Source organism: Antechinus flavipes, chromosome 1, assembly GCF_016432865.1.
Source record: "Antechinus flavipes isolate AdamAnt ecotype Samford, QLD, Australia chromosome 1, AdamAnt_v2, whole genome shotgun sequence".
Lineage (NCBI taxonomy): Eukaryota > Metazoa > Chordata > Mammalia > Dasyuromorphia > Dasyuridae > Antechinus > Antechinus flavipes.
In genome coordinates this window covers 354,698,901-354,724,099 of record NC_067398.1, presented here as the reverse complement: position 1 = coordinate 354,724,099, position 25,199 = coordinate 354,698,901, and the positions used below count along the sequence as shown (strand labels likewise).

The window sequence follows — 25,199 nt, the reverse complement described above, 5'->3', positions numbered from 1 at the left end:
GACAAGTAGATATTTTCATCTTCTTACTTATTTTTTATTATAGTATATAGCCCTATACTATATCATTTATAGTCTGAAGAGCATTCTCTCTGAAAGAAAACACATGAAGAATCTATGATGCCATTAGCCTACATAAAGGAAAATATTCTTGATATGAAATTCTCTTTTGTAATATGATTACCATACATCAAGTCAAATATGACTAAGGCAGTTAGGGCAGCTAGCTGTGTAGTAGAAAGAACATGGGCTGAGAATCAGGAAGACTGTCTTCATGAGTTCAAATTCATTGTCATATACTTATTAGCTATGTAGCACCAGGCTAATCACTTTACCGAATTTCCCTGCAGTTTACTCATCTATAACATGAACTAGAGGAGGAAATGGCAAGTCACTCTAGTACTTTTGCCAAGAAAACCCCAAATTGGGATCATGGAGAGTTAAACAAGTCTGAAATGACTGAACAACATCTATGTCTCAATAAATAAACCAGGCTTTCCCTTGAGATAGGTAGAGATTAAATGACCTTTTCAGGGTCATATAACCTGTAAATGCCAAAAACAGGATTGTAGTACAGTTCTCAGATAGAACTCTATTACATCAGGCTGCCTATTCTATTTGATAGGAAAAAAGAGTTGAAAATTCAGCCATCTCTTGACTATCTGATATAATTTTCCCAATAATTTTGTTCCTTTCCTGATATTAAAACAAACACAACTTTGTTCTGCTTTGCATTTATCCTAAGCCTTGGTTGATTCAGGACTTTAAATTCTTAAAACAATTCTTAAAGGAACGTGTCATTCTTTTGAATTCTTCAGTTTTTTATTTAACCTGGCTTATGACCACTCAAACTGAAGGTTTTTGATGGGCTTATTAATCAAAATAACTTTTTAGCTATTTCTCCATTTTCTTCCCCAAAGGAATTTTTTTAATGATAAATTTTAGACCTGGGAAGACTTAGCAACCATCTTTCCCAGGTCTAAAATTTATCATTAAATTTTTCAAATGATGAAAGCAAGATTCAGGGAATCCAAATGATTTGTTCAAAGGCATGCACATAGTAAAGAAAAAAGCAAGGATTTGAAGTAAAATTTGTAGCTCCAAGTCATAAGAGTTTTGTTTCTAAGAACTTCCTTTTCCTCTTGAGTCTTCTTTTTATTTGAAGTTTCATATCATGGAGTTCTCCTACATGATGTCTTTAGTATCAAGAAATTAACAAATAATAAATGTTTCTTCCTATCATGAGCCAAGAAGTACATTGGATATTGAGGATACTAAGATATAAATGAAATACTCTCTATCCTCACTGACTTTACATTCAACAGAGGAAATAGCATATACATACCTAAGTAAATTCTATAAAGAGAAAGCAAAGAAAAATAGTTATATTGTTGGATAGGAAGGAGTTAGTATCATAAAAAAGGTAGAAAAATGGAGAATCAGGAAAGGTTGAAGGAGACATTTGTTCTGAGCTTTGAAGAAAGAAAGGGATTCTAAGAGACGGAGATAAAATGGAAATACACATTCCAGACTTGAATGAGAGCCTTTGCAAAAATATAGAGGCGAAAGATGCAAAGCTGTTTGTGAGGAGAATAGAGAGAAGAAGAGGAAGGGGAACAACCATTTGTTATGTTCCAGGGACAGTGCTAAGCACTTTTTAAAACTTCCTCTTGAGGAACAGCAAGTTGAACCATTTTAGTATACCATTGTCTTTGAGAAGGGGAACAACATGTGATAACTGGAAACATAGCCTAAAGTCAAATTATGAGCATATAAATACCAATTATTCTAATGGTGGGAAGGATGCACTGGATGAGGAAAGAGATGTGGTTAGACATGTGCTTTAGAAATATTACTTTGGCAGCTCTGTGGAGAATGGATTGGGGAAGCAATACATTGAAGGGAGTCTCCTAATTTTAAAGGAAACTATTGCATTGGTCCAGGCAAAATGTTATAAGGACCTGAACTACAATGGTGAGATATGCAGTGGAAAGAAGGGGACATGTGAGATGCTATGAATATAGAACTGAGTATGATCTGGCAACTTACCAAATATGGAGGACAAGAAAATTTGAGAAGGTAAAAATGACTTTGGGATTGTCAATCTTTCACACAGAAAAGATGATGATACCCTTGATAGAATCAGGGAAACTCAAAAGAAGGAAAGGTTGGAGAGAAATAGATGATGATGATGATGATGATGATGATGATGATGATAGACAAATAGAGACATGCAGGGATATAGCTAGAAATCATTTGCATAGAGAGAATAATTAAACCAATGAGAACAGACAATCTTTAGGATTTTCATGAGTTTCTAAGGCTAAAAATATTTATTACTTTCTAGCCAATTTAGTCATTGTCTTCTCTAAGTCTGCTAGAATGGACCTTGAGTTAGAGATATAGTCTCTTACCAGATCCATACTTAATTAAAACCTTCCCAGATTTGTGTGGCAATGCATGCTATATTCATGAAATGTTTGATGCTTTACAAAGCTATCACCTTAAGAAGAACAGATATTATTTATCCCATTGTAAAGAAGAAGAAAAATAAGAAGAAATAAAAGATGAAGAAACTTGAGTCTGGGAGATTGGTTGACCCTACACAAATAAAACAAATCCCTGAGGTATACTATAAACCCAAGGATTCTCATATCTTTGCAGAGCTCTTTGCTGATTCTAAATATGCCAGTGCTTTTACTTCTGTGGCCATAGCCTTTGAGATGGAGTTATCTTCATACTCCTATCAACAAGATCTTATTATTGTATGTTTTGTGATTGCATGTTAATTTCTTCTAATACTCATTTTTTTTTTCCATTTTGCCATCTAACTCTTCCTTATTGGTAAAAATTTGGTTGAGAATAGCATTTCTATTTATTTCCTGTATCTTCTTAAAATATAATTATCAGGACAAGAAGAAGATAGATAAATCAGCTATACTCCTTTTAGCAGAGAACAGCCTCCCAGAAATGCTCAGCTATTTGAAGTCCCTTTACAAAACTATATCCTACTTTTTTGCCAGCTTTGCACACTAATTATCCAGTCCCTCCCAGTGGCATGGCAGTTTGTAATATATTTCCGTCACTGTATTATTTGTATCTCCTTATTTCCTATCATGTATATCTCCTTTGTATGATGATGGATTTCATTACTAGTGAATAATTTTTTAAAGAACTAGCTTAGCACTAGTTTAGCATTCTCTTCATTCCTTCTAACCCACTTCTCTGGAACAAGAGGGACCTTTCTATTACTATATATTCTATTCATGAGTGACATTTCACTAAATCTCATTAAGCTTATATTTAACTCCCAGTGCTAAAATCTCTAGTTTATTACTCAAACTGTGAAAGTGCAAGAAATCATACATAGCAGATTTTACAGCTTCCTTTCCTTGTATCATCTCATCTTAACAGATATCTCAGTATGCACTATTCACACTGGCTTGTCTTGAAAAAAATCACTTTGTCAATGAAATACAATCTCTTCCATTATATTTCTAATTCACAGAAAATGGTGTAGAGAATGAAAGCAATAATCTAGATAATTCAGACCCAAAACTTGTTCTTCTTTCACATCTTTCCACATTTTCATGGAAAACAGCTACATTTACAAACATTTTTGTCCTTCATAATATTCTTTCTGAAGTATCATTTCATTTTTATGACATTTTTTCCTCCTTAAAAACTCTTCTTCGTAATAATTTTATAGTAAGCCAAATTCTTTCCCCTAAATTTTTGTTTACATGATATTTGAAAATTTGACAAAGAATTGCAGATGTAGTATTATTGCTTTCATTTTTATTGTTGTTTTAATCTTAAGCATTATTTTCCAAATATCTAGTGCCATAAGAATGTAGTTTTGTTGCTTCAAGTAGTTATCATGTTTTTAGAATTGTAATTATGAATTTATTATATTCTTTTTGGAGCAACAGGCTTAACTGACTTGCCCAGGGTCACATAGCTCTCGTCTGAACTCAGGTCTTCTTGACTCCAGGGCTAGGGTTCTATTAACTGTGCCACTTAGCTGCCCTGAATTTACTATCCAAGGATCATTGAAATGTTTTCAAATCATAATTTAGAAAATAAGTTCAATTTTAATTGGATTCAATATTTTATGATACTCTCTTCCAGTAAAAGGAGGGGAATCCTTTTGGTGTGATTAGATATTTGCTAAACAAATAAAATTGTGATCAAAACTTTTTGAATTTCTTAGTTGTTTGTTTTGCAAAATCCATAGGTCTCCTCAAAATTGAATTAATGTTTTAAAATTAAAAAAAAATATTGCTTTTCTCTTCTAGAATTGCCTATTCACACTACTACTTTTTTTTATTTTATACTGTTATAGCATCCATCTATGCAATTCTACCTTCTATTCAACTATTTCACCTTATTTTTTCTATCCCTAGTACTGAGCACAATGGGTATGTGCATTGTTAAAGCAACATCAGTATCATTAGTGTCAGGGCTTGCCAGGCCCTTTTCAGGGTTGTTCATACAACTATAGTGTCTACCTATCCCTCAATTTTCACCTTTGACTCCAAGAAGCTGTAACACGTAGCAGCTATACCCCAGTAAATATGACCTGACTCACAGGCTAAAGTAGTTTGAAGGTAAGTGAACAGGTCTTAAACCTGCCACTGAATTAAGGGGGGGGGGTCTACCCCGAGCATGTCAAGACCTCCTCTAGAGAAATGGATATATGAGAACACTTTGTCCCAAAGGCCATGAAGGTGTTTGTGGCAGGCTCTGTGAAGTGCCTGGACCTTAATCAGACATCAAAGACAACAAAATGACCTGCTGCATCCCAGACCTTTCTCAGTCATTAGACATTTCTCTTGCCATTGAATTTTGGTGACTCTGGAGGAGAATGACTTTGTACAATTCTTGTCTCACTTAAATCGAATTAACTTACAAATCAAGAAATCACCTGGGGATATCAGTGATCTCCTACAAAACAAAGGACGAAAATATAACAACAACAATAACACTGAGCACAATGCATTGTACTGAGCCAGTACTTCTTTTTAAATTTGTTTATTTACTTATTTTTAATACACATTGCTTTATTAATCTTGTTGAGAGTGAACAATCAGAATAAAAGGGAAAAATCATGGGAGAGAAAAAAAAAGCAGAAAAAAAAGAAGTGAACACAGCATGTGTTGATTTACATTCAATCTCCATAGTTTTTTGTCTGGATGCAGATGACATTTTCTATCCAAAGTCTATTGGGATTGCTTTGAATTACTAAACTACTGAGAAGAACCAACTCTTTCATAGTTGATCATCACACATTCTTGCTGTTATTCTATACAATGTATTCCTGGTTCTGCTTGTTTCACTTGTATAAGTTCATGTAAATTTTTCCAGGCCTTTATAAAATCAGCTTGTTCATCATTTTCTATGTAACAGTAATATTCCATTACCTTCATATACTACAACTTGTTTGGCCATTCCCCAATTGATGGGCATTTTCCAATCTTTGCCACCCAAAAAGAGCTTTAACAAATATTTTTGCATATGTGGGTCCTTTTCCCTTTTTATGACTTCCTTGGGATACAGACCCAGTAATGGCACTGCTGGTCAAAGGATTTGCATATTTTTATAGCCTTTTGGACATAGTTCCAAATTGCTCTCCAGAATGGTTAGATCATTTCACAACTCCACCAACAATGCATTAGTGTTCCAATTTTCCCACATCCTCTCTAACATTTATCATTATCTTTTCCTGTCATTTTAGCCAATCTGAGAGGTGTGAGGTGGTACCTCAGAATTGTTTTAATTTGCATTTCTCTAATCAATAGTGATTTAGAGCATTTTTTTCATATGACTATACAAGGCTTTGATTTCATCATCTGAAAATTTCTGTTCATATCCTTTGGTCATTTATTAATTGGGGAATGACTTGTATTCTTACAAATTTCTCACAGTGCTTTATATTTTTTAAGAATGAGAACTTTATCTGAAACACTGGCTGTGAAAACAATTTCCCAGCTTTGTACTTCCTTTTTAATCTTATTTCTGTTGGTTTTATTTGCACAAATTTTTTTTCCAAAACGTTCTCTAGTTCTTCTTTGGCCATAAATTCCTTCCTTCTCCAAAGATCAGATAAGCAAATTAGAAGAGCAAGGAATAATTTAACTATACTTTAACTATGGCAACCTTTATGCCGAAATTATGTACCCATTTTGACCTTATTTTGTTATAAGGTGTGAGATATAGATCTATACTGAGTTTCTGACATATTATTTTCCAGTTTTCCCATCAATTTTTGTGAAACATTGAATTCTTATCCCAGAAGAAGATGAACCTCAGAAGTTGGGGGTTTATCAAATGCTAGATTACTATAGGACTTGATTATTATGTCATGTGTGTCTAACCTATTATCTTGATTTACCACTCTATTTCTTAGTCTGTACCAAATGATTTTGACGATGCTGCTATAGTTTTAGGTCTGGTACTGTTAAATCACCATCTTTTGCATTATTTTTTCATTAATTCCCTTGATATTCTTGACCTTTTGGTTCTTCCAGATGAATTTTGTTGTTATTTTTTCTAGTTCTATAAAATAATTTTTGGTAGTTTGATTAGTATGGCACTGAATAAATAGACCAATTTAGACAGAATTATCATATTTATATATTAGCCTGGCCTACCCATTCATATTTTTCCATTTGTTTAGATCTGCCTTTATTCATGTGAGAAATGTTTTATTGGTAGACAGACACCCAGATATTTTATTTTGTCTGCAGCTATTTTTAAATGGAATTTTTCTTTGTATCTTTTGCTGATGGACTTTGTCAGTAATATATAGAAATGATGATGATTTCTGTAAGTTTTATTTTATATCCTGAAACTTTTCTAAAGGTGTCAATTGTTCCTAGTAGGATGCCAAGCTAGTACTTAATAAATTCTTGTTGATTGAGTGATTGACCATGTTGTTGTGTTAGTTTGTCTTTCCATCTCAAAGAGAATCATGGCATCAGGAAGGTGACATCATGATATGCAGTTGAATAATATTTGAGGGAGAGAGGACTGTTCAAGGTCACCTAGCCTTACTTTCTCCTTGAAAGTAGATTTAGAATAAATTTCAGGTTTCTTGCAGTCCCATCCCTTCATTTTGAAAATACCACATTGGTGGTATGAGTTAGAGCTGAGAACCAAACCTGATGATTACAAAAACTTAGCCTTATAAAATGGAAAACATTCTACAAAAGGCATAATGGTAAAGTGACAAGACTCAGAAGCAGAATAGCTGACTTCTAATTCTATGTCTGTTAATAAATAACTGAATGATTTGAATCCAGTTCTTCAAATCTGTCTTTTCATCTGTATGTTACAATTAATAAACTAAATCATTGCTAATATCTTTTACAAATCTACCATTCTGTGATTTGTGAGTATATTTTAATTCCAAATATATATTTTAATGGGAATTGAGGTATATTTGGTATACAGTTATGTAAATGTATAGTTGTGTGTATATATATATATATAGTAATATAGTTATGTATAAGAGAACTCAATTTTTAAATAAATCAAGCTGCTTCTATGATTCTAGTTCTACATAAAGAAAGCTAAGTTTTAATGTCTTAAAAAGAATATCCTGAAGAAGTCAAAGTTGCTTGTAACCAGTGTTTCATCTTAGCTCCACTAACAACGTATTTTCTGACTAAAATATTCTCATACTGAGTTTTTCTGAGAACTTTTTTCCCCTCTTTTATAAAAATACACAGTGCATCAATTTTCTCAGAATTAATCTTTTTTTCTTTTTTTTCTACAAGATTTCAAATACATGAATAAAAGGAAGAATAAAGTAGATGTTTTATATATAGTGCACAAAGCCTATGGCTTTGTTTTTGCATCCACACATGGCTGAGTTAGCAGCTTTTACCTGAAATGTCTGTTATCTTATGCTCATTTAAAATAGAGGGTTAAATCTATTTTCCAGAACATTCAGACTTATATAGCAACAAAGATGCATTTCTTTGTTGTTGAATATTCCCTTTTAACATAGTTTGGGAACCAGATCATCCAGCTAATAGCTTCTACTCTCTCCACTTAGCATAGAAGACACTGCCTATTATTTCCCAGGGAAAATCAAGAGACTTGTCTTCACTAGAGTTTTCAACCTTTTTTTCTTTCAGAGGCTCCTTGGCAGTCTCATGAAGCTAGGTATGATTATTATAAAGGTATTTTAATGTAGTCAATAAAATACACAGTATTACAAGGATAAACATTGAGATTTAGTTATTTTTAATTTCCAGATGTTAATTTAAAAATCCACATTATAAACTATCTTTGGGACTGACATTTAATTATTTCATTGATTTTTGAGCAAGGCTCTTGAATGGTCCTTTTCTTATGTTACAGTTTTAACTTCTTTTATTAAAAAACATTCTCTCATTGAGTTTGATTAATAAAAATATATTTTCTATACTATTGTTTCTTCTGAAAAAAGCATTTTTAACTTTTATTTTGTTTGTAACATAATTTTAAAGAGTTTTCTAGGACATTGAAAGGTAAATGGGTTTGTTCATGGTCTTAGTACTAAAATATCAAAGAGAGACCTTAAAAAATGCTTTCATAACCATGTATCTGACCATACTGCTGATGAAACTATAGTACTAGTTTGTATTTAATTGTCAAAAAAGTACTATATGATTTATTAGAGCATATAGGTATATTATAAATGCATATAAGTGCATAAATTATAGATAATATATGATAAACATGTACGTATTATATATACACATTTGTGCTTAGGTATATCATGTATTTCATTTAATACATTTATATAGGTTAGATATTATAAATATATCATATATTTATTTATAATATCCCTTTCATTGCATGTGCATATATAAATATTTACACCTATGTTACATATATGAATTATATTATAATATATACTTGTGTTACAATATATTATTACACTATAGTATATACATATATACTTATATAAGTCTATTATATATTTTATATATCTATAATACATGAAAAGAGAAACATGTTTATATGTTTATAGCAAAGTAATATTCACTTCAAAGTGGCCTAGCAGATAGATCATATTAAAACCAAATGGAAAATAAAAAGTTGATAGACATTAAATATAACCAAATTTTGTCAGGTTCATTTAGATCAGAAATAGAAACATACCCTGTAGTACTGTGCTTCTTTCTTGCCAAATTACTGTCACATCTCCTAACTACATACAGTTCAGACAAGAAGGGGTTTCATTATGCTAATAATTACATTGCCTGCAGGCTTTTTGAAGTTGTCTACCCCATACAGAATAGAAACAGATTTCATATAAATATCATTAAAGCTGTTAACTACAGGAGAAAAAAAATAAAAGAAGCAATCAGAATATGTACTGTATTATCAATAAATCTAAGTCGTCTCCCAAATAGCTTGCATTTGAAATGTGTTCAGTATGGAGTCAATCACTGAAACCTACTGTTTAAAGAAGTAATGCCAAAGATATAGGTAACTAGAGATAATTGCTGAGCCATGGTTGTCTGCCATTATAACAGAAAATGGCCTCCAAATCTGAAACCAGCAATCAAACAATCAAAGGGTGAAGAACCCAAATCTATATATTGGGAAAGCAGTGGATAAACACTCAAGAGATCTGGCTTCATAGTCTGGCTTCAAATTATTCACTGTATGACCTTAAAAAAATCATTTAACCTTTTTTGAGACTCAATTTCCTCTTTGATCATATGAACAGATAGCATTAGATGATGTCTAAAATTCTTTCCAACCTTTAGGATTCTTAGTTCCCTTAACCAAAATTGTATATATGAAAAATAATTTATCATTTGAGTATAAACGTATGAAGCAAGAATGTCAAAGGCATTTTTACTTGGTTTGTTTCAATGAAATGTGATTTGGTGACTGTTGTATTGATGATTTAGAGATGTTTGCATCCATTACAGTGAATGGTCACTGTGAAAAGATTTTAAATATTCAAGTGCTCAATGGCACACTTGGTGACACTCACATTTGTCTTCATTTTGGATTCCTAGTTGTGCAACATCAGTCTAATGATAAAAAGCTAGGCTCATTTGCACAACATCATGTCCTAGGCCTCCTAAAGGAGTTCTGCAAAGTGAATTTATTTGCATTCTTATGGAGATAACTCTCATTTTAATCTGCCAAGTTTGTTTTAGGAAAAAAAAAAGACAATACACATTTCAAGTTTTTACCATGAATAGATATTTGTGTACAATAGAGGGAGTGGGAGAGAGAAGCACAGATAAGGGGAGGGCAGAGGAGGGAAACAGAGGGGGGGGGGATAGCTATCTATCTATCTATCCATCTATCATCTATCTATCTATATCTATCTATCTATCTATCTATCTATCTATCTATCTATCTATACACACAGACAGAGAGAGAGAGAGAGGAGGGGGGAGGGAAGGAGAGAAGGGAGAAGAGAGATAGACAATCTGACAGAGAGACAGAGACAAAGAGAGATTCTGACGATATGTAAATAAACACTCAGAGACAGAGCAACACAGAGAGACAGACTGAGACAAACAGATAAAGAGACAGAAATAGAGTGACAGGAAGGAAAGAAGGAAGGAAGGAAGAATGCAAAGGAGGGAATCATGAGAAGAGGAAAGCAGAGGAGAGGAAGGAAGAAGTTTCCTTAAGACTTCTTGTACATCAACAAGTATTAACATGTTAAAGGCTCAAACCATGAATCAGAGATTTGTGACTTTGCTTGTGCTTGAGATAGTTAAAGGGTTAAATTAAAGTTCCTGGAGGAGAAGTAAGTGTACATTATTCAAAGTGATTATAGTTGATTAAATGTTGAAGATATCACATTATATTCACAGAATGGTTTGATTCTTCATGACAAACTGTGAATATCATTGTAGTTTTCATTCATTGATAACATAAATTATTATGCCACTTGTTAAAGGCAATATAATTTATTTAATGGTTGTATAGATTCAGAGATCTGAGTCTCTTAATGGCAGTAAGGGCTTAGTACTTGAAAACACTTCATCCAGGTTCTTACTTTCAGCCACTAGCATTTTGAGAAGTTAACTAATTATCTCAAAGTCAAACAATTAATACCATGTCTTAAAAATGAAATCTCCTGCCTCTTAATCCCTTAATTCAGAACAACACACACACACACACACACACACACACACACACACACACACACATATGTATATATATATATATGTGGTCAAAGCATATAATCAATAATGATTTGTAAGAAAAATAATAATTTCCCCATTTTCCCTTCTCCTTTGCATTTATATTAAATAAAGCTGTATCATAATAATAATAATAGCTAATGCACATATATGTATAAAAATATCTTTTACTATGTGTCAGGCACTGTGACTTTACAATTATTATTTCACTTGATCCTCACAGTAGTGGTTGCTTTTATTATTAATATCCACATTTTGAGATAGCTGATGCAAAAAGACATTAGTTGACTTGCTCAGAATCACACAGCTAATAAATGTTTGAGGCTTGATTTAAATTCAGATCTTCCTGACTCCAGGCTCTGTCTTCAGACCCTGACTTTAATTTCTATTACCTGTACCACGAAAGTACTAAAATATATGATGGAAGAATACTGTTCCTTATTTAATAATGGGTAGAAGATAAGGGAAGAAGAGAAGCATGACATCTCTCTACCCGATAGGAACCATCATTTGCTTCCAGGGAGACAGGTAGGTGGTACAGTGGTTAAAGTGTTGGATCTGGAGTCAGAAAGATGTGAGTTTAAATCTAGTCTCAGATATTTACTAGCTGGCATGTCCCTTGTGGTTACCTTACTTCTACTTCAGTTTCCTCAACTATAAAATGGGGATAATAATAATACTTGCACAAATTGTTGTGAGAACAAAAGGGAAAATATTTATGAAACACAAGTAAATATTTGTAAAACACTTAGTATAGTTATAGCATATAGGAGGCTCCATAAAAACGTTTATTCCCTTCCTTCCCTCTTATCTTCAGATGGAGTTCTGCTAATTTTGTAAGGTTTTTGAATATGAAGAGGATGTCTGTTTGGAATGATAGTGATTGATAAGTTACTTCCCTGAGTTATGCATCTCTTCAGAAATCTTTCCATTATTTCAATATTTAGCTCCTATGAAGAGAAATTGGATACAGTTTGTGAGAAAATTGTGCAGCTTTTTGTGACCCCATTTGGGATTGTTTTGTTGTTTGTTTGTTTGTTTTTTGTCAAGATATTGGAATGTTCAGCTATCTTCTTCTCCAGCTCACTTTACAGATAAGAAAACTGAGGCAAGCAGGGAACATACGTAGATAGATTGATAGACAGACAGACACAGTTATATATATATATATATATATATAATATATATATATATATATATATACAGAGAGAGAGCGAGAGAGAGAGACATTTGTATGCATTATATATATACATACATATATATGTTTGTGTATGTTTTCATTTTTTCATCCATATAGTTAAACTCTGTATAGAATCTTATGTCCATAGAATAGAAGAAGAAAACACATTCATAAATGACAACCATTCGTTAGCCCTAATAAAAACATTGTGCCTTGATTTTGGATGTTACAAGATGATCAAAGTACTCCCACACTGTCAGAATTGCTGTAGAAGGGATCCTGCATTTATTAGAAGGTTAGTTCTCTGAGATGTTTCTTTTTTCTCCCAATTCCCAAATATCATGATTAAATATCCTGTGCTGAAGAGTTCACCTATAGATTTGTAAAATTATGAACCCCTGGAAATTAGCACTAGCAGTAATTGCTGACAGGTAATAATGAACAAGATCAAGGTAGAGGACCTTAAACAGGAAAAACAGATGGTTCGGTTGACAACAGAAGTGCACTATGAGCCCTAATTAATAATGCACTAATTCATCTTTTTGCTGGACAGTAGTTCTGCCATGTTCATACATATGTTTATACATGTAAATAAATTAATCTACATACTAAAACATATAGCATTGTTCTCTTGGAATATTTTCACACTAATCACTAATTTCAAATTTGTCATGCTATATAACCACAAAAACTTGGAAAAGAAAAGGAGTCTAAATATCTGTAAACATTTGAGGACCTTGTATTAGTTTAAAAAAGGGAGGGGGGCAAAGAGAGAAAAGAGAGCACATGCCCAGTATTACTATAATGACACTACTACAATTTACAGTCATATGATTTTGGGATTAGCAAACTATGACTTATAGGTTAAATCAAACCATTCTGAGTCAAGGTCTCTGCCAAGACAGGGAAGAGGATCAGGTTTGACCTGCAGGCCATAGTTTGACATCCTCTGCTAATAAGCCATTGTTTATTAATCCCCAAGACACCATCAAAATTTTCTGAATTTAAAATTTGAAAAGATGGATTTAAATTTGAGCTCTGTTACTGTGTGTGTGTGTGTGTGTGTGTGCGCGTGCGCATGTGCACATGTGTGTTTATGGAAAGAAAAAGAAAGAGACAGAGACAGGGACAGAGACAGAGAAACAGAAACAGAGAGAGAGAGAGAGACAGAGAGACAGACACAGACACAGAGGAACAGAGGAGAGACAGAGACAGAGATGGGGGTGGGGGAGACAGACAGACAGACAAAGAGGGACAGGAACAGACAAAGAGAGACAAGAACAAACACAGAAACAGAAACAGGGACAGACACAGAGAAACAGAGATAAAAAGAGAGAGAGAAAGAGACAGAGACAGAGACAGGGTCAAAGAGAAAGAGACAAACAGAGACAAACATACAGACAAACCTTGAAAAATTCATTTAGTTCCCTGTTCCTCAATAAAATAAGGCAGGGAAGGGGACAATGAGGACTACCTGACCTTTGCTGTCTTTCTGATGCTATATGCAAATCCTTGCTTTAACTCTTGTGTTTATTATAAATGTGAACCACCGTCTCAGTATTCAAGTAATAAAGTGAAAAGATTCTGAAAGTGTTATTGACTCGTTTCCTATGATGAATCCATACAGATTCTTCAGTATAGAAAAGATATAAAGAGATCTAGATTTAAAATCAGAAGATATATTTAAATGGCAGTTCAGTTTTTTACTACCTCTTAGCTGTTGCTAAAATGAGAGGGTTGAATCAAATGATCTTTATGGTCCTTTCCTTCTATTTTTTTTTCTATTTTGCTACAATTATGTTTTAAAATCTTAAACACCTGCAAAAATTCAAATTTCAGTAACCAATAATTTCATCCCACAAACAAATACACCTACTGTACAAAAAGTCAAAATCTTGACTCATTCTTTCATATTCAGTATAGTATTGAAGCAAGGAATTTATGTTTCACTTTCTTGCCTTGATTTATTTTATCATTTTCTTTGAGCCTGTATAGAAACTTTAAGCTCATTATAAAAACTGATCATGGGGCTAGTTAACAGAAGTGCTTTAACTAGAGTTCTATGGCAGGGTTTTCCTCAAAATATTGAAATTTAGAGGGGTAAACTATCTCTCCTATTTGCCTGCTGCCTTATCTTCTAATCCTATTTCTGTCATGGGGGTTCCTATCTTTCTTCCAACTGTCCCCAGGAATTATTTACATATGACAGCATACCCATCTCCTGGTGTTCATTATCCTCCTTTTGGAGGATCATCCTTCTCCTTTATGGACCTTCTTGGATTCTCTTGAATTTTCTTTACGTTCTGGAGATAGAGATAATCATCACTATAACTTCTTCCAGGACAACACTGCCTGCTACTTCTCTCTCTAACTTTTGCAGGTATCTAATCAAAAGAACAGATTACTATACAGTTGGGTTCAAGCTGGACTTTCAATGGGATGAATCACCCTTACTCTGATATATCTGTTCTCAAACATTAGTGCTTAATATGAAAGCCACCTTTATAAGCAACTGGACTTGTAATTAGGAAGGCTTCAGTTCTCACTTTAATGTCTTTCAATCTCAGTTTCTTCATCTGTAAAACAGTGATAGAAATAGAACCTACTTGCCACAGTTTTTGTGAGGATAAAATAAGATCATTTTTTGTAAAGTATATTGTAAAATTTAGAATGGTAAATAAATCTCAGCTAGATAACTCTAGTCTGGTGAACCCTGGAGGTAAAATTGTAAGGCATTTCAATACACCAATGAAGCTTCTGACCTAGTCCAGTATGGCTTCCCATATCCCTTCTTTTCTTATTGACACATTTGTTCAGAAGTTAAAAATTGCAATAATTTATTTTGAAGTCTTTGAATTGATCTCTTGAAGGTAACTGTAATGAAGGACCTTGAAACCTCTATTTTCTTGAATATTATATATGGGTAATTTTAGAAGCAACAGAGAGAGGGGGTAGGGAGGAAGGGAGCAGAGAAAGGAGAGAGTAGGGGAAGGAAGGAAAAAGAAGGGAAGGGGGAGGAAGATAGATTTCCAAAATCTAATTTGAGAAAGAAAACTATATTTAAATAAGACACCATTGTCCTGACTCCCTTCGATAACTGTGTGAGGAGACTTCAAAGATTAGTGTCTCAAAGGAGCAATTTTCTTCTACTAAAAAAATACCAGAGGCCACATAATCTTGGGAAAACTCTCCACTGTCAAAAGGCCATTAACTAAAAAGGGCATTCTTGAGATTGTGTGGGTATGTATGTGTCTGAACATACATTGCATGAGTGTGTATTCATGTTGTCGATGGCCTTATGTGTTGTATTTCACATTCACAGTCCTTAATTTGGTGCTGTAGATGGCCATGATGGGGATGCAAAGTAATAACTCAAATATATAGTGTTAAAAAATTAATAGCAACACACTTATCCCTTTCACAGCACAGATTTCCCTGTTGCAGTTTCAATATATTGCAAGTAGGCATATGAAATTAAATGGGAAATATTTGGGAGTTTTGTGAAAGCTGCAGATAATATGCAAAGACCAGCAGATGACATAGAACCTATGACCAAATACTTAACCCAAATTTGTTAGTAAAGTATTATAAACACCCCATAAAAGAAAAAAAAATTGGACTTCTTCTTTGGTACAAAGAGAAGGAGAAAATATCTTAACACAGATTTTCCAATTTATTGGAGCATCATGAACTTAACCCCTACAATGCAGAAAGGGACAAGTGTACATGAGATACAATAATTCCATGGAAAACATTATGAAAACCAGGGGTCTAGAAGAAGCTGTGGAAATGAAAACCTTCAAGAAATGTCTCAGTAGATTTCTTCTTTCATGTGGCAGATGAGTAATGTCAGAATCAATCTAAAGAAGCGTTGTTGGCAAAACATTTAACTGACAAAAGGCCAGTTAATATATTCATAAATTAGGATTGTTTACATATGTACTGCAAAGTTAAACATCTGTTTGGTCTGAGAAATGTTAAGGTTGTCAGAAACAGTAATACCAATAATTTATATTTGTGTTTTATAGCAGTCAGCCACTCCTTTCCAATGCTGGGATATAAAAATGGTTGCAAATTATTAAAACATCCATAAATATGCTTATTTCATGGTTTAAATGGATGTAATCTTAGGGGGAGGGATAGAAGGGCATCAGGACCTATGATTACTTTGGTGTAGAAAGCTTTCCAGGGAAGAAACTCTTGCTATCAAAACAACTCAGCAACTTTGTCTCAAAGGATTATTTAGGACACTGAGAAGGTAAGTAATTTACCTTAAATCACACAGATAATATGTATCAGAAGGCTGGACATGAACCCAAGCAAATCTCATGCTAAATTCAACTCTCTTGCCATTACACCATGTTACGTCTAATATTTCATAATATATGTGTGTGTGTGTGTATAAAATCCTAATTTATAATATTTTAATAGAGCTTCCCTACTACTAATTAATTTATGGACTTTAGAGTCAGTGTGATGTGGTGAGAAGCACATAGAAGTTCAGATACCTATATACAAATAAATAAATAAACAAATAAATATATATAATTTTGAGTAATGAGAAATTCTTAAAGTATTTGTTTATTTTTCTTGTCAACAGTACAAGTGCCAGGGCCAGTCGAAAATCTGCAAGCTATATCTACCTCACCTACCTCAATTCTTATTTCCTGGGAACCCCCTGCCTATGCAAATGGTCCAGTCCAAGGTTACAGATTGTTCTGCACTGAGGCTTCTACTGGAAAAGAACAGGTAGGCAAGAACATGAATCATAGCTTTGCATGCAGGAATGTGCTTGCGCTGGAAAAATGTTTAAGAAAAATCTTCCAGAAGCTGCATAAAGTAAAGTGTTTAGCTCAAGTGAGTGAATTAACTGGATAGTTTATTAGTTTTAAAATAATTGTTATTGAAAGTTTGAGTAATTTAATTGAATTCAAGATTGCTGCAGTTACTTGGAACACAAGGAGCTAGGGAGGTAAATGGCATTAGAACAAAGTCAATAGAGAAGATGCCAATTTTCTTATATGTGTAACAGGTAATTGTTACTGTTGACTTCACACATGAAGAGGGAAATTATAAAAATCTTGGCATTAGAGTCCATCTAAATTTCATTTTGAAAAAAATGAAAAATACTTATTTACATAATATACACTTAGACATACATACATATAATTCTACAGGTGATGTGAACATTTGTTTTTTAAAAGCTTTTTATTTTTCCAAATACATTCAAAGGTAGTTTTCAACATTCATCTTCACAAAACCTTGAGTTCCAAATTTTTCTCCTTCCTCAAGAAAGCAAATAATATAATATAGATTAAACAAGTGTAATTCTTCTAAACATATTTCCACATTTGTCATGCCATGCAAGAAAAAAATCAGATAAAAAGGGGAAAAACACAAGAAATAAAAACAAGTAAACTACCAACAAAAAGTGAAAATCTGCTTTGATTCATATTCAATCTCTCTCTGGAGGCAGATGACTCCTTCAATGTGTACAGTTCTTGAAAGGCAGTGTAATATAGGAATTAGAGTAATTTATATGAGCATGTATATTTTAGCAGTTTTGAAAAAGTGGGAAATAATAATAAAAGTTGACATTTATATAACATCTTCAAATTTGCAAAATGTTTTGCATAGAATATAGAAATATTAACACAGAGGTCACAGTCTTCATCAGTGTAAGCCTCTTGAAAGTCATTTCCATTTCTAATTATTTTCTATGTGAAAGGGTCTATCAAATTCACAGCCATTTCCCAATATATATATGGACAAAGGATAAAAACAGTTTTCAAATGAAGAAAAATGATTGATTCACAAACTAGCTGAAAATTACTTAAAATCATTAACACTTATCTAAGTAAAAATAAAGCAACTTAAATGTAAACCTCATATCCCTATAAAAATTAGTAGACGAGTCTATGGGAAGGGAAATAAAAATCTAATTCGGAGCTGGGAGATCAGTGACTTTGTTCCAGCCATCTTAGAAAATAATAAAGAATTATTGAAGAACATTTAGAGCTCCTATTTGTCTAATCTTTTCTTCTTATTCTTCTTTGCTGAATCATTATCTTTGTCATGACTATTAACTTTATATGTTCACTAAGACTACCTGAGTCTTCTCCTTTTTTTAACTTTTCAATCTCTTAACTTGGGGATGTAATCAGGTCTCATGGATTTAATTATCAGATATATATATAGAATATGCCCAAATTGCTATCTCTAGCCCCAATCTTTCTCCCAATTTTCATTCCCCTGATACTAATTAGATGGCTGTAGACATTTAAGTTTAACAAGAACAAAACAAAACTCATTATCCCTTTTTTCAAACTTCCCTAATACTGGTAAGTACACTATTCTCCCAGGCACTTAGGCCTGCAAATTCAGTGACTTCTTAAATGTATTTTGCAAATATAAAAGCTGCTACAAACTCCTGTCATTTCTTCTCTCTCATATCCTGTCTGTGGTCCTGCTTTTCACAACATGCCCATCACTCTAATAAGGGCCCTCATCATTTCTCTTGTAGACTATAGCAATAGTTTTTCAACTGGTCTCCTTACTTATAAGTTTTGGTCCATTTGAATTCATCTTCTGCATCCAATTGTGACTTTCTAAAGTGTAGATCTAACTTTTTTATCCAACTACTCAATAAATACCATTAACTCCCTATTGCCTTCAGGATCAAATATAAATCCTCTTTTAAAACTTTTAAAAATTTCTGGCTAACTTTTCTAAATATTACTAACAAAGCCCACCAGTAAGAGATAGAAAGAGAAATTCCATTTAAAATTACTATAGACAAAATAAAATACTTGGTAGTCTACTTGCCAAGACAATCCCAAGAATTATATGAATCTAATTATAAAACACTTCTCACACACAAATCCAGATTGAAACAATAGGAAAATATCAATTGCTCATGGGTAGGCTGAGCTAATAGAATGAAAATGACAGTTCTGCCTAAATCGGTTTATTCAGTCCTGTGCCAATCAAACTGCCAAAATTATTTTATAGAGCTTAAAAAAATAACAAAATTCATCTGAAAGAGAAAAAGGTCAAGAATATCAAGAGAATTGATGAAAAAAATACAAAGGATGGTGGCTTAGCATCACCATACTTAAAACTATGTTACAAAGCAACAGTCATCAAAATCTTTTGGTACTGGCTAAGAGACAGAGTGGCGGATCAATGGAATAGATTAGATACCCATGACACAATAATCAGGACCTGTAATAATCTAGTATTTGATAAACCTGCAAACTCCAGCTTCTGAAATGAGAACTCACTATTTGACAAAAATTGCTGGGAAAACTAGAAAATAATATGTCAGAATCTTGGCATAGACCTACATCTCATACCCCTTACCAAAATAAGGTCAAAATGGATACATGATTTGGACATAAGGATGATATCATAAACAAATTAGAAGAGCAAGGGAGAATTTACCTATCAGATCTTTGGAGAAAGAAGGAATTTAGGACCAAAGAAGAGCTAGACAACATTATAAAAGACAAAATAGACAACTTTGATTACCTTAATTAAAAATTAAAATTAAAAAATTAAAAATTTTTGTACAAACAAAATCAACAGAAACAATATTAAAAGGGAAATACAAAGTTGGGGAAAATTTTTACAGCCAGTGTTTCTGATAATTTCTAAAATACTGTGTTTAATTTATAACAATACAAATCATTCCCCAATTAATAATTGGTCAAAGCATATATGCAAACAATTTTTAGATGATAAAATCAAAGCCATTTATAGTCAAATGAAAAAATGTTGTAAATCATTATTGCTTAGAGAAATGAACATTTAAACAATTCTCAGATTGGCTAAGATGAGAAGAAAAGATAATGATAAATATTGGAGGGGATGTGGGAATACTGGGACACTAATACATTGTTGATGGAGTTATGAAATGATCCAAACATTCTGGAGAGCAATCTGGAATTATGTCCAAAGGGCTATAAAACTGTGTATACCCTTTCACCCAGGAGTGCCATTACTGGGTCTGTACTGCAAGGAAATCATAAAGAAGGGGGAAAGACCTATATGTGCAAAAACGTTTATAGAAGCTATTTTTGCACGTAGTGTGTAGAATTAAATAATATTGTATAGAATTAAAGTGTGAGAGAATTGGAAAATGAGTAGATGCCTATCAATTGGATTATGGCTGAGTAAGTTGTGGTATATGAAGATAATGGAATATTACTGTTATATAAAAAAATGATGAACAAACTGATTATAGAAAGACTTGGAAAGATTTACATGAACTGATACAAGTGAAACAAGCAGAATCAGGAATACTTTGTATATAACAAAAGTAAAAATGTACAATGATCAATTATGACAGATCTGATTCTTCTCAGTGATTCAGTGATCCAAAGCAATCTCAATAGACTTTGGACAGAAAATGTCATCTACATCCAGAAAAAGTACTAACTAACTAAAGAGACTGAATGCAAATCAACACCTGCTATGTTCACTTCTTTTTTTTTTTTTTTAATCTCTCCCATGGTTTTTCCCTTTTGTTCTGATTTTTTTCTTTTGATATCATCCATAAAGCAATTTATATTAAAAAATAATCAAATTTACTAGGAAAAAAACTTCTGATATTTAAAACTCTTCATAACCTTGTCACTTAATATTTTTTCCTAGAATCTCACACTTTAATTCTATACCATGTAATTTAATTCTACACACTCTATAATTAAGCTCCTGGCCCACTTGATTCTCATTGCACATGACTCATTTATCTCTGTGACCCCTTATTTCTACATACTAACTTCTTTGGATTACTTTAGCATTTCTCAGATCTCATCTTTAGGAGGTATCCTTCTGGTCTTCCCATTTGAGAGTGCCATCCTTTCTTTGATTATCGCACATCTACTCTATTTAAATCGTATATGTACCTAGTTACATACATGTTTTCTTCTTCATTAGAATCAAGTTTCTTAAGTACAAATCTCTTTTGTCTTTCTTTCTTTCTTTTTTTTTTTTTTGTATGAAGCTTATATAGAAAAATGTACTAAAGGCTTAGTAAAAGCTCGTTGACTGACTATTGCCTGATAGTCTTGTCATGACATGGCTTTGTTGTAGCTCAACTAGAGGGGCATTGAAGCTATTTGTGTATGATACAGACAGAATTGATAATTTTGTTCACTTAAACCAATTCATTGAGTTTTTAAAGGAATTAAATTATCATAAAACCTAATGTTCTCAATTTACTAAAGTTCACTATGTCAAATATAAAACTTACTAATAATATTACATATGGTAATTGAAATTTCCTTTGTTGCTTTACATGATTTATTGCTTCCTCAAGTTAGGATCTGAATGACTCAGGGTCATCATTTTGAGAATGAAGTGATCTGCCATTAAGGCACTACTTATATCTCTATTCCAAATTACTTTAAAATGGCCTTTGGAGAGGGTCACTTATTTGCTGAGGAAGGTCAGTGATTCAGTGGATAAAGTGCTACAATTTAGAATGAGGTAGACCTATGCTTAACTCTAAATTCAAATATTTACTAGTTGTGTGAACTGTGGCACATGACAACTTTTCCATGCCTCGATTTCTTCATCTTTAAAATGAAGTCATTAGAATCAATAGTTAATAAAAGACTCTTTCATCTCTACCTACTTGGTGACCTATTCCTCAGCTATGATAGGAAAATAAGAGTATATTTTTTATTGACCTGCATCATAGAATTCTGAATATTTTAACCAAAATATTATTTAATGTCAATCAATATTATGTTTTTTTTTTAACATTTTATGTTTTATGTTTAAGTTTTAAAGTGGTAAATAAAGGTGGAATCTTATCCTCTTTTTTCTTATGATCTAATTCCTTCTGTAGCACAGAAACCAATCTCTTTCATTGAGTTAGTAAGCTTCTTTCTGGTCTTGAGTCAATTTATGGAGGAAAAAAAAAACCAGTAATGTATTGTGTAGTGTAAAGCAAATTGGAACTTAATGACTGTAAAAATAGTATAGTGATACATTAACAGGAGACTATAGAGGACAGTGCTTCAGTCAGGAATTCTCTGTTACAAGTTACCTTTTACAGCTACTCAAATAAAGATTTAAACTGTGTAGTTTGGTGAGCAAAAGTCTAATATCTAATCCATTTATTCCACAAAATGAGTGCCATATCTGCTTTAATGTTCCTCTTAATAGCAATTTCTGCTTTTTTTATCTTCCCAGAATATAGAAGTTGATGGACTGTCTTACAAGCTAGAAGGGTTGAAAAAATTTACCGAGTATACCCTTCGGTTTCTGGCTTATAACCGATATGGGCCAGGGGTATCCACCGATGATCTCACAGTTGTGACACTTTCTGATGGTAAGTTAGAACTAGGAAAATCATAACATTTTATAATGTTAAGGTAAAAGAATTAAACTTGTATAATTGTGAAAGAGCCATTTCTAACAAATCTTGTATGAAATTTTTACTTTCTAGTGGATAGAATAATCAAATCAAGAAAACCTGAGTTCAAATACCAAATCTGACATTCATTAGCTATGTGATCCTGAACAATTCTAACATCTCTTAAGCCTCAATTTTCCCATCTATAAAATGAGAAATTTGGATGAGATCATCTCTGAGGTCTGCCTTTGCATCTTTGATTTAAACCTTTTCAAAGTACACATAAAGATTAAAACAAGATTAGACTCTCTTCAATCATACTTCTATTAAATGTTATACATTTTATGTATATATAATATGTATAAATATATAATCTATACAAAATGTATATAATTCTGTACAATTGTAATACTTAAATTCATCACTAATTAAGAGATGAAAAAATGTACCATTAGAAGGAACATTACAATGGACCGTTCTATGACTCCACCCAACATTCCCATGATTCTCCAAATAAAAAATTCTCTATATGGGTAACAATTTTTTTTTTATTCACTTACTTTATACTGTAAGTACTTAAAGACATGAACTATTTCAATTTTGTTATATAATCAGGCCCTAGAATAATAGATAGTACATATAACAGTAGTGCTTATTAAACACTTTTTCATTCATTCAGAATCAGTGAATAATTCATTATTCTGAAATATTTTCCCTCTTCTTTTGTTATTATTTGTTACTTTGTTATGAGTGATAGTTCACTGGACAGGAGAGGGAATCAAAGAATATATCTGGAAATAAAGGAAATATTAAAGTATACAAATGAAGCCAGAAAGACTCAAAAAAAGGAGATTTTCTTAAATGCTACAAAAAAAGAAATGAGAGGAAATCAATCTACTTCTTATAAATAAAAGTTTGGTGTATAAAGAATAAAGAAAATTAGAGACATGTGAATATTTAGAAACAATATGAAATTAAAATAGAACATAGTCTAAAATGTGAAGAGATGAGGAGAAAAGGGGTTGATTCAGAAATGCTATTGAAAAATAATTCTCAGAACCTCATTATTTCTTACAGTGGCTATGCTCTATGTGTGATGGTATGACTTATTGATACATTTAGCTTTTTAAAAAAAATGAAGAAGAAGAAGACACATTGACTTCTTGTTCCTTTACAAACTCATATTTCTTTAATCTGGGCATATGGATATGAGTAGACAGGCTTCATAGCCTGTCAATAGAGCAAGGGAAGGGGCATGTATCATTAAACAAAGTGAAAAGATGCCATGTGAAGTAAAGCATGTTATTGAAATGGATGATAGACTCATGTTCCCTGAACCCCTTTTCATGATACTATTTGCATTGCAGATTCTGGCTCATTTGCAGCTCCAACTTAAAAAAATTATTATTTCATATTTGACACCTCTTCAATATTATTTTTTAAAGTAATTCTAATGCCCATCCATCTAATTCTCTTATCATTTGCTGTACAGAGTGGATCTTGGCAGAATAAATTACTTCACACTTATAATTATAAAAACAAAAGAAAACAAGTGAAAATGAATATTTTACATAATTTATGTAGATTTAATTCACACTCTGAACTGTAATACTGTGGCCCTGTTCTCCACTTTGGTTTTAAATGTCATAAGTGAGAAAGATAGATTATTTCTCATTACCTAAAAAATTATCTTTTGGAAATGTTTCAACTCTTTAGGAATAACTACGATGTCACTGAAGAGAAAAGCTTTTAGGATCAGATTCTATTCCACACCAACAAACATGGAAAGCAAGCTACTTTTGTTACTGAAAAGATGCTGATCTTGTGTGTAGCCGCACAAACCTTAAGCTATATGTCGTCTACAGGCATGAATTTTGGTTGAATCAATTCGCAACCAAACCAAATAAAAACAAGATGTTGAGAACAGACAGGTGTTCCCATAATGTACAGAGTACCAGTCCTGGAGTCAGGAAGACTCATATTTCTGATTTCAAATATGATCTCAGACACATACTAGCTATTTAACTCTCGGCAGGCACTTAACCCAGCTTGCTTCAATGTTCTCATCTGTAAAATGAACTGGAGAAGGAAATGGTGGACCACTCTAGTATTGTTCCATGAAAATCTCAAATGAGGTTACAAAGAGTCAGATATAGCTGAAAAATGACTGAACAATAGCAATATTGAAGCACAATCACAGGAGCTTTTCTTTGTGAGTTTGTGCTATCTGATTGTAGCCACACAGATCCCAATGTCTCTGTTCTCATAACATCTTGTTTCTTTCTCCCTCAAAGGTATTACTCTAGAAAGAGAAAATTTAAATGAGCTTTAGCAAGTTTTAACAAGAGTGTATTCATTGAATTCTCCTGTGACAATCTTTCTACTCTGATAGTGTGTTCTTAAAATTTTCTTTTCAGTAAAACTTTCACTGCCATTTTAATTATATTGGGATTCGTGTAGGTAAAAACACCTTCCTATA

At 32.6% G+C, this 25,199-nt stretch overlaps 1 protein-coding gene across 1 annotated transcript in view; it reads left to right on the top strand.

Annotated features, from left to right (window-relative positions):
• LOC127545804 (netrin receptor DCC-like) overlaps nt 1-25,199 on the top strand; it is a 287,141-nt gene that overhangs the window by 158,344 nt on the left and 103,598 nt on the right. Inside the window, exons 5-6 of the mRNA XM_051973316.1 lie at nt 16,955-17,103; nt 22,558-22,696. Of these exons, the coding sequence (XP_051829276.1) occupies nt 16,955-17,103; nt 22,558-22,696 (288 nt within the window). The remainder of the gene's footprint in view (nt 1-16,954; nt 17,104-22,557; nt 22,697-25,199) is intronic.